The sequence below is a fragment of the Candoia aspera genome, unplaced genomic scaffold, assembly GCF_035149785.1.
Source record: "Candoia aspera isolate rCanAsp1 unplaced genomic scaffold, rCanAsp1.hap2 H2.scaffold_156, whole genome shotgun sequence".
In the NCBI taxonomy this organism is placed as follows: domain Eukaryota; kingdom Metazoa; phylum Chordata; class Lepidosauria; order Squamata; family Boidae; genus Candoia; species Candoia aspera.
Genome location: NW_026948408.1, coordinates 4147 through 15229, shown reverse-complemented (window position 1 = coordinate 15229; position 11083 = coordinate 4147). Strand labels below are relative to the sequence as shown.

The 11083-nt window shown below is 49.4% G+C and overlaps 1 protein-coding gene across 1 annotated transcript; it reads right to left on the bottom strand.

Moving 5' to 3' along the window:
• Nucleotides 1–5: 5 nt before the first annotated feature.
• Nucleotides 6–10581, bottom strand: LOC134507259 (plastin-3-like; the record flags this gene model as incomplete). The annotated part of the gene is made up of 13 exons (XM_063317770.1): nt 10508–10581; nt 9490–9577; nt 7530–7693; nt 6781–6910; nt 6074–6206; nt 5837–5918; nt 4977–5142; nt 3642–3784; nt 2650–2745; nt 1776–1971; nt 1239–1317; nt 1006–1120; nt 6–86 (listed from the first exon to the last, which is right to left on the bottom strand). Coding segments are annotated over exons 2-13 (1452 nt in total), but the record flags the coding sequence as incomplete, so codon positions are not given.
• Nucleotides 10582–11083: the final 502 nt, after the last annotated feature.

Genomic DNA, 11083 nt, shown 5'->3' with positions numbered 1-11083 from the left:
TCGTTGAGATCCTGCCCGCCAATGCCAACCAAGGAGAACTTGGCTGGATGCTTTCCCAGATCAACAGCGTAGTTGCAGTTTTCTAGCTGTTTGATGAGAGAGAAGGACATTGAGAATGAGAAAGATCACAGTTAAATGTTAGGTTGGGCCAGGAAGCTGCCTCATGCCTATATCTTTGTGGTCTCCTTTTTCATCCCTCCTTGCTAGAAATCTTGAGCCGGAAATGCCCAAGAGCTGGCCTTTCTATAAGCAAAGCAAGGGCTTTGCCACTGATGGGAGGCTCTTATTTCACAGAATGCAAGGTGGGAGTTTGGCCCAGCCCTGCACGGGGTCCCAATTTCTGCTTTCGTTGGCCCCTGGAGCCACTGCGGAAAAGACAGGCATGCTTTCCTGCCGTTTTGAGATGAAAATCACAAAACACAATAGTATACACCCTAAAGTAGGCGAATCATAATTGAAAGTCCCCTTAACAACTTCCAAGAATGTAGACTGCCTTGCTTACGATATGGTTTCACCCATTTCGGAGCCCTCAGCCCTTGATGAGTAAGCTCCTTGGCCACCAAGAGGCTGCCCGTCCAGGTGGAGAAGAAGACCACAGCACAGAAGCATGTTGTGACCCCAAAACTATGAATCAAGGTAGCGGTTCTCAAACGGTGACCCCGGGGGCTTCTCAGAAGCTTCTTGGGGTCTTTCAGTAGGACACAGTCGCCCTTGTGTCACACCCTTGAAGGTGTGCAAATGTTCTGCCATTCCAAGTGTTACAACTCCAAAACAGAGTCAGGCCACTTCCAAAACCTTTGGATTGGGGTGTCCCGGGGTCAGACCGTTCCAGGATGAGAACACTTTCCTCAGCTTTTCTGCCCAGTGGCCGAGTGCGCGATGGGCACCTGGTGGGACGTGATTCAGGTTTGAGACAGCACACAGGAGTACGTTAAAAACAGGGGCTAGAAGTTTGTTCCCTGAACTTTGGAAATGGCTAGATTAGAAACAAACAGGCACCAGCACCTTCTTCATATTGGCCCCAAGTTTAGGGTACGGAGGTCTGTTGACTTTGTTCCAGTCGACGGGAACCTTGATCTTTTCATAGAGCTGCAGAATCACCAGGGCATCCTGCAGGTCACTGAAACAGGGAGCAGAAACTGACTCACTGAGATGTGCCAGGTTTAGGTTTCAAAAAAGACGCGACTGATGGATCCTGGCCATCCCCACGAGGCCTCAGGAAAGAAAGTGAGGCTTACGCGTAGAGGTGATTCACGTGGGGGTTCACACCAAAAGAATTCATCCAGTTGCGGAACGTCCGTTCTTCACGGGTTTCACCTGCGATGCAAAGAGCCTCCTTTATTTAAGAAATCTACCTTTGCTCCTCTACACAGACAACACGACAGATACAAAACCGGAACAAACGTCCTAAGAACGCTCAAACAACAAAGGAGCAAAGTAAATCTCCAGGTGCACGAAGATGTAAAGAGCAACTAAAAGGCAGCTAGGATCACACCAGATGGACTTCCCAAAAAGGCCTTCTCCCACTGGGCCCTGCTTCTTCTGGGGACGAGGGCACCCATGGCTACACGGCCTCAGAGGGAGGAAGTCTGGAGGAAGGGCCACTGAAGGCTTTGGTGAACCAGCGTCCTCCAGAAGTGTTGAAGGTGGAACGCTTGGTGTCCCAGCTGGCAGAGGACTTCAGGGGCAAGGAAGGGAAGGGCTGACTGCAGGCTTTCCCAGAAACATCTCCCTCCCGCCCTCCCATTAATCACACTGGAGGAGAGGGTTCTCACCTTCCAGCAGTGTCCAGTCAATGTCTTGGTTTTCTGGTTTGGTGAGGGCTGGGTACTTGTTGAACAAGTTGGCCACAAAGGCCAAATTCAGCTTGGGGTTCCCGCTTACAACATCTGTTGGGGTAACAAACTGCCGACAGCCCAGTCGATCTGCTTGCTGGAGCATGCACTCGGCCCTCTTGAGGTCGTCTTTCTCCTGCGGGGGAAGGAACGGCCCAGGGTGTACTTCCTAACATGGATTAGACGAGGCCACCGCCTCAGGAGCACCTCTTTTCAGGTGCGGTTTCCGAGATCTGGAAGACGGCAGGGTCCACAGGGATGTCAAGGAGGTCAAGATGGCAGCCGCGATCGTGCGACGGAGGCCGCCATTTGACCTTTTTGATGCCTCCCCCCTTGGGGTGCTCCTTCCTTGGCTCCTTGATCAGCCCTCCCCCCCCCCCCCCCCCCCCCCCCCCCCCCCCCCCCCCCCCAACCCCCCCCCCCCCCCCCCCCCCCCCCCCCTCCCCCCCCCCCCCCCCCCCCCCCCCCCCCTGGAGAAACCCTTGACAGCTACCATGGATTAGCATGGCTCTCCTTCTACAAGGCCCCCCCCCCCCCCTCCCCCTCAAATAAACAATTAAATGGATTTGACAGTGAAAAGCAGCCATGGTTTTAACCCTGATTAAATGTTCCTAGGTGCTGCACGGTAGAGGGAACGCTTGAACCCAGAAGACAATCGACGTAACTTGGGAAGGATCTTGCAATAACTGCAAAAGTTGGGCCACAGAAAGTATCGGGCGGGAAATACAGCTTCTTTCAAATATTAGTTGAAAGGCAGACCCTTTGGGGACCTGGGATTCCAAGCTTCCTGGAGGCCACTGGCGCCCATACTCACGCTGAAGCCTGACATATTGATATCGATCTGGGGCTCTCCTTCCTTCTGCCCTTTGGGGGCAATTTGGTTGAGGAGATGGTAGTAAGCTCTGGAGTCCTGGCGAAGGAAGAATCAGAACAAACGCATGAGAGGCAGCTGGGCTTCTTCAGTCCCACGCTACAAATCGACCCCACGCGACAAAGCATGTTAACCGGAAGTAGAAATGGTTCCTGTACCTTAACAGAGTTATGGAAGTCGGAAAGCTTGTAAAATCAAGAGGGGAAAAAACAAAGGAGAGAGAGTGAAAGGAAGTCCGGACAGCGTGGGAGAGAAAGTAATTAAGAACGTTAGATGGACAATCATTTGGACCAAGAAGGCCGAGGCAGGACGTGCCAACCTTCTGACGCTTCCGTAAGCAAGGAATGGACCAAGGTTTTCACACCTCAGCCCCTGCTAGATCCACACCTTGGGGGCGCTGCTTACCACTAATCCTTACCACCAATCCCCATGTTGGCAACGTAACTGCCCTGTTGGATGGGGCAATGGGCTGCACTTGCCAGAGGAAGATGGCACGGTCAATTCCAGCTGGCAGAGGAAGCAGACCGTAGCATGTCCCCCGTCCCGCCCCAGTTCCAGCAACAGCCTCTGTCCCAGATGCACAGCGCCCTGCCCGGAGCACCCGTGTCCTGGGAAATGCTGCAGAGAGCCAGCAGAGCAGCAGCATCTTAAATAAGCAGGTGACACCTCAGGAGGAGGTAGGACCAGCCTCCTGTTGGGAAGTCTTGACCACGGTCCCAGCTACCCGGAAGAGGGATGAGAGGGGAGCAACATTTGTTCCACCTGGGCTCCAGCAGAGGCGGTGGCTGCTGTTACCCCAGTCTGTCCAACTCACTTAATCCAGACCAGTGAAAACACATCCAAGGCAGAGGCTCCCTGGAAGACCATCCAACTCCAGAGCTACCCTCCCCAAAGGGAAGACCTGCTTGGCCTACCCCCACCAAGACCCCCAATACCTTTATCTCGGAGCTGAAGTTGTTGATCTTGTGCCACCCAGCATTCTCCAGGTGGAAGTTGGCCCACCGCAGGAGAAGCTCTTCTGGGGACAACTTCATCAGGTCCTCCAAGGTCTCTCCATCACGCAACAAGGCAGCCAAAGCTGAAAAGCAAATCAATGCAGGGATAGAGAGAAGTCTCACCGGAGGCCTCCAATTCATGGTTCCACCCTCCCCGATGAACATATTTCACTTATCTCTCCATTAGATGTAAGCCCTCGCTTCCGCCAGGAGCTCATGGAGGCTTCCATGGAGAACTCCCTTCATTTGATCCCCACAACTGCAAGCCTGTGAGGAGGCTGGGCTGAGATGGTAACTGGTCCAAAGTCACCCCATGAATCTACAGGGCTAAGGGTGGATTTGGACCTGGGTCTCCCCGGTCCTGGTCCAACCCCTTGACCACAGCACCATGCTGGCTCCCAAAGACATTCGGAGAAACCAACTTAACACTCAGTGGTTTATAAAAATGGCCTCCGCTAAATCTTAATCCTTAGATTTGATCTCTAACTTTATTTACAAAGGAAGCCAATTAATGGCTTGTCTTTGACAGATGTTTTTCCTTTTTGATTATGCTGGATTATGAAACCAAAATAAAGTTATATAAAGGATTTAACTTATGAGAAGCATAAGCCAATTTATTGGATTTGGCCAAGAGAGAGAGCATCTACTTCAGTATTCTAAGAGGGAGGGAGCAAACTTCTCTTGCCAAAAACTTGGCCTTTAGAAAACAAAGTTTGCAATCCTATCCTTACCTAGAAAGAAGCGGGATGCAATTCTGAATTAACAAGTTTAGGAAACACTTTGGTTTAACTGATAGACAGACATCTGTTTAGATCAGTGCTTTTCAAACTTGGCAATTTGAAGAGGTGTGGACTTCAGCTCCCAGAATTCCCCGTGCTGGCTGGGGAATTCTGGGGGTTGAAGTCCACACCTCTTAAAAGTGGACTTCAAGTTGCCAAGTGTGGAAAAGCACTGGTTTGGACATTCTGCTGGCATATCCCATTCCTTGCACAGTGCTTAGATAAGTAAGTATTAAGCACAACTCTCTTACCATCCTGTTGCATTTTTATCTCCCCCTTGAAGTCTTCCCTGCCAAAGGCTAATGTAACCATCCTCCCACCCATTCAGGGCCCTCTGCAATGAACAGTGGAAACTGGCACCGTTACACAGCCATTTGCACAAGCTACCTCCCAGCAGAGTTTCATCCCCTGCCTGGATGGGGCTCTCTTGCCTTCATTTTTGCTGTCAATCAATCAATTTTATTTCAGTCATAGACTGAATTTTATTTTAGCATACCTTCATTTTTGCTGAGCTCTATGTCTGCAAACAAGCCAATCTTGATAATCTGCCACAGCAGGCCAAGGACCAAGTGGGGCTTCCCTTCCCTTAAATCCTCTGCTCCAATATTGACCACGTGGCAGCCGATGGCGGAAGCAGAATTCAGAGCCAAATTCAGATTTTCCTGCAAATGAAGGAGCCATTTAGAAGGATGTCGTATGGAGTCTTGAGGCTCTGCAGCCCCAGAACCTTTTGGAAATGAGATTCGGATCAGCTCATGGCAATGCCTAAAATGGCCGTGAACCTGCTCCTCCCCCACGAGCGGCATCCAACGAATGCTTTGCTGAACCATAATATTTAAGATTCCGTGTTGCAAACCTTGAACACAGTGATAGCACGTTGTAACCAACATGGAAACCTGCAGCTTTCTCACTCTGCGGGAGAAAGGTAAGGCTTGAGACTTTGGTGACTGATCAAGAAAGGAAGAGAGAAAAAGGAAAAAAGGAAAGATAGAAGAGGAAAAAGGAAAAAGGGAGGAGGGAAGGGGAAGAGAAGGGAAGACGGAAGGGAAAAGAGAGAAAGGGATCTAACTGAAAAACTGGCCAGGTAGAGTCTCCACGTCAATAAGTGCCAAACCCAGCCTTAGTTAGTCCTCCTCTTCAATCGCGATTAATATTTCCTTGGCAGCATCTCTTTTGTCGGAAAGGCTTCTGCTTTCAATGCCCAACAAAGAGGCAGTACAAAAGCCCCTTTTAATAATTAAAGGCAAACAAAACCCATCTCCCTTGGATAATGAACAAATCCAGTATTATTTAAGCCGTGGGGTGGGGGGCAGGCGAGGGAGGGAGGGAAAAACCTGGAACACAGTGGCTCCCCACCTGAATTATGAATGGGGTGAGTTTCTTCTTGTTGATGGCTCGTTCATCAATTGTGTCAGGAACAGAGAGGTTGATCATTTTACTGAAGGGAAGCGAGAAGGAAAATAAACACCCACCCTGAAATCGGTGGCTTCAGAGAGCATCGGAAACCGCCTCCCGCTTCAGCTTCAGCTGATTCATGGGCGGTTCCCCTGCGCACCTCCCGCCATGCACACCGTCCCAGGGCAGAAGCCTTACCACAACACAATCCCATCCCCAACAGCCTTGAAGAGGTCATCCGTGTTGGGATTCATGGGAACGACGTGCTTACAGTCCGGGTCGTTCTCCAAAGCTTTGTTGATCCAGTTCACAAAGGCGTATTTCTCTTCCTCTGAAGCAGAGAGAGGCTCTGAGATTAACACTCAAGGGACACCAGTGAAAATCCCACCACGCTGCAGCTCAAAGCCCAGGGGCACCTGGGGGGTAGGTGGGGGGGCAATGGGTCCCAAGGGCAAGATAGCAGACACAACACACAATGCAAGTTCCCCCCTTGTTGTAAGGCTGCTGATGCTGAAGGGGTGGGGCCTGCGTTGCAAGGCCATGTCCACCATCTTGCCCTTTTCTGCCCCCTCTCCCCTTGCGGAAGCCTCGGTCGATGCTGCATCAATTATTAGAAAAGTCCTGAGACAGACTTTCTCCCTGCTTTAGGTCGCTCAAGAACCATTAATATCCTAATAGTGGAGCTTAGGTCTGCCAAGGAAGGTGGACAAGAAAAACGAACTGGAAGAGGTTTAACTGTTGGGACTTTGGCAACAAAAGAAAAGGTATCCGCGTGGTGTGGTCTACGGAATGTATTAGGGTGGCTGTGAAAAATTCAGGGCAGATGTTGACACTGCAGAGAAGGGCCTTGTCCAGTGACACTGCTTGCCAAGGAGGTGAGGTGAGCTGAACCTCCCAGGCAGTACCTGAGTAGGAATGTTGGGTGCCTTCGCTGGAGAGCTCCGAAGTGCCCCCAATGGCACAGATGCCCTCCTTCCGGTTGATGGCCTTCCTGAAGGTCTTAGCAATGTCACTGCTTTTCACTTCTTGGAAGATCTGCAAGCGTAAATGTGCACCGTTACCTCAAGGCCCTGAGGGACTTGTGGAGGCATCTGGAGGGCGCAAGGCTGTGGAGGGTTGGGCTAGACCCCAAGAAGGCTTTTGTGTTGCTTCACAGATGCCAAAGTCTAACTCGCTAGGATCTAGTCTCATCTTGGGATACAACCCAGAAGAATTTCTGGGAGTGAAGTGAGGGGGGAACCGGGCAGCAGGAGAGACCCACACCAACCCTGAAGACTCTTCCAAGACCCCCTTCGGTTTCAGCCGTGGGTCTCGGGAACAGCTGCAGTGTGCCTGAAGAAACAACAGCCCAGAGAGAAACTTCTTAGAGGGAAGGATCTGCATTAACCCAGCATAATGTTAATTCTGAGGAGCCCCCAATTGCTGGCTCTGTTTTCCCTGCTCTGCTGCTTTCAGTGTGGTTTTATTGCTTTATACATTTTAACTGTTTCATGCTCTGCCCAGAAAATTGCTGTAATTGGGTAGTATAATAATAGGATGAAGAAATCCACAGATTAAGGGCTGAAGACACGAAAACTGGACGGTCTCCCAGGAAAAGCCAGTGCTCGGGGTTTGGGGGATCAGAGGAGTAACTTCAGAATGGTTCCAGCCTTACGTAAACAAACTCTTCGAAGCTGATCTTCCCATCTTTGTTCTTGTCCCCATCAATCATGAGTTTCTGAATGATCTCCCTGACTTTGTATCCCGGGAGGGGGAGGTTGGCTTCCTTGAAGAGTTCGTGCAGCTCGTAATCACAGATAAATCCATTGCTGTTGAGATCTTCCAGGCGAAAGAAAAAGAGGAGATGGTAAAATGAGGACAGGAGCAATACAGGGGTCTGATCTGAAGACCCCCGTCCTGCCTTCAGTTCCGTCCCACAAGCCCACCATCCAAAGTCACTTGAGGCCTTTGGCCACTTCCTGGTCAACTGTGGGTACCAGGTCCAGTTTATTTATTTATTTGAATTTATTAGCCAACTCGAATGGACTCTGGGCGATATTCAAAATGGGAAAATCCATAAAAACAGGTAAAATATCAAACCAATTGGGCAGCCCAGACTAAAATAATCTTACAGACAACAAAAATCAAACAAAACACGGGCCCTAGACCAGAGTTTCTCAACCTCAGCAACTTTAAGATACGTGGACTTCAACTTCCAGAATTCTCATCAATGGCCACGCTGGCTGGGGAATTCTGGGAGTTGAAGTCTACGCATCTTAAAGTTGCTGAGGTTGAGAAACACTGGTCTAGACAGACAATAACACGTCAGCTGCTACTAAGCCATACACTAGCATTCCCAAACCCAGACAGTCTCCTTCCCCAGCCAACATGGCCACTGTGGAGAATTCTGGGAGTTGAATTCACACATCTGGAGTGCAGCTGAAAATGGCCATAAACCATGGTGTGCAATCTTCAAGGCTGGGTTCACATACCACAGGAAACCCCCTGCCAGCAAAGCAGGTTTAGATAAGACCACCCAACAAATGCTGGTGATGGATCCGTTACAACCTCAGTTCCCTGCTGACCAGACTGCAGCCACCTTCTCTTTTTCGTTTTTCAGTGCCCTTGCACACTCCTCACAGGTAGAGGTTGGGTTTTGCTTTTTCCACTCTGGGTCCAGCAAACCCACAAGGGGGCACTACAAAGCTGCAACATCCTGTTTTCCCGAAAGCCAGGGGCATCAGGCCAGAGGTTCTAACCCTTGTTACGGGTCAGATCTGAACTGGGCCCCCAAAACAGGGATGATTCTAGCCTTGGCAAGCATGAGGTTCTCTCCTTGGCCCTTGGGAAAAACGGACCCAACATTTCAGGACAAGATTCCCCCTGTTTCAACCCAGCAGCAGACTCGAGTCAGGCAGCCTCTCTCTTTTGCAAGTTGGCACCACATGAGAAATGACTGGCATGCTTTCCAAGAGCCTTGCAAACAGCCAGTCACTGTGCAGCAAGTTAAAAATTGGCGGTGGCTTTTTGGATGTTATTTCTCATCAAAGAACCTATGACTAGCAGAGGCTCAGCAGGGCCTGGCAACTAAAAATGCCCTGGAGCTGGCTACGTTCTGCAGAATTATTTGCAAGGCGGATGCATTCAGGTTTCTGTGACTAATTTCAGAATGAACCCAGAGAGAAAAGAGGTATCTTTTTGCACAGCAAGGAAATATAGCAGTCATTTTTATAAAGGCTATTTTGGGACAGGAAGTGTGAGGGGTACATTATCTACTCTTTAGCTGCCAAACTAAGAGCAACAGCCTAGCTGTTCGCTCAGAGGGTGCGAGAGGAATTGTGTGCATCATGATTCTTTCCCTCTCATGATGGCCTTACAAAACAAACAGGGCTAACCCCTCTTGAAGAGCAGAATTTTTGTGAGTGAAGGGTATCTATCAAACGCACCCAAAATACTGAAATCAAAGGAGGTGAGTATTATGACTTCTTTACCCAAATCAGAATTTATATAAGCGTAGCTGGTGAAAAGCAAGAAAGGCCTTAGGAAATGTTAATGATTGCAAAAACCGACGTTCTAGGGAACCAGTCCAACCTAAATGCACCATTTGTGGCGCTTGGAAGCACAGAACCACTTACCAACTTTGGCAAAAGCTTCCCTGAGTTCCTCCAGCTCATCTTTGGATATCTGTGTAACGCTGGCCATTTCTGTGCATTAAAACAACACCTAAAAAAGGGGGCAGGGGGAGGGAGAGAAGAGGGGGAGGGATCAATACAGGAAGTCCTTGAATTACAACCATTCATTTAGTGACTGTTTGAAGTTTGACGGTGCTGGGGAAAGTGACTTACGACCGGTCCTCGCACTTATGACTGTTGCAGGGTCCCTGTGGTCACATGATCAAAATTCAGGTGCTTGACGATCGTCTCGCATTTACGACAGTTGCAGCATTCTGGGGTGTGCAATCACCATTTGCAACCTTCCCAGCCAGCTTCCAACAAGCAAAGTCAATGGGGGAAGCCAGATTTGCTTAATGACTCTGGTGATTTGCTTATCAACCACGGTGATTCACTTAGTGACTGTGGCAAAAAAGGTGGTAAAATCAGGCGAGACTCACTTAACAACCATCTTGTTTAGCAATGGAAGTTCCAGTCCCAATGGTGGTTGTAAGTCAAGGACTACCTGTAAATTAGGAGCACAAACGCATAACCCAGTACTTCTCAACTTTAGCAACTTTAAGATGTGTGGACTTCAACTCCCAGAACTCCCCAGCCAGCCACATCTTGCACATTTTTCCAGCTGCAACTATCCAGTGCAATGCAAGTCCACACATCTTACAGTTGCTAAGGTTAAGAAACACTGCCCTAACCAATAAGATTCATTAATCCACAGAGGTAACACAACAGACAAGAAGTTTAGCTGTTTAATTTTACCAGGGTTATGTTACTACACTGCTAAAGAGTTGCACCTCCCACCTGGCACAGAGAAATTTTCACTAACCCTGGAGTTTTTAGAGAGAATTCTACATTACAGTACAGTAAGCCCTGTAGATGGAGAGCTACAGCTCACAAAACCTTCTGCCTTTACAAAAAAAAAAAGTTAATCAAAGGGGACATTACCGACTCCTGATTTTCTGCTACAGTAAAGCCTGAAATTTACCGATGCTTTCCGGGATCTGTTCAACGCGAGGGCACCTCGTTTTTTAAAAGCTGCAGCAGTGGTAAAAGAATAGCCATTTCAGCTACTTCGCATTGGCTGAAAAGATCCACTCCTAATTCGGTCCTCTTTTCAAACTGGTTTATCAGTCCTGGCTTTCTGTCACCTGGGGATGTAAACGTCTTGAGCAAATAAACAAACCCTGTATATTGTGTTCCCAAGGTCCTAGCAAACATGCTGGGTTGCAGCTGTTGTGCCGTATTTGTTCTTCACATTGCCACCCCACCCTCCCGCGAAGCAGAGGGAGCTCCTGAGCACAAACACAACAGAGCCAGGAGGGGGCTGGATCGGGGACTGAGACTGAGCCCCCCAGGCCAGACAGGGAGTTTCAGGGTTCTGGCAGGGAGGCCTTTAGGAAGCTTTAATTTGGAAGGTGTAACTGTCCAGGATTGAAGTTAGCAACCCTCTTGGTAAAGCAAGCGCTTCCTGCTGGGTCCGGGCCCAGCCCACCTGTCTGAGCAACCTGGCAAAAAGCTGGATAAAACTGGAATCACAAACAGCAGGATCAAAGGTCAATAC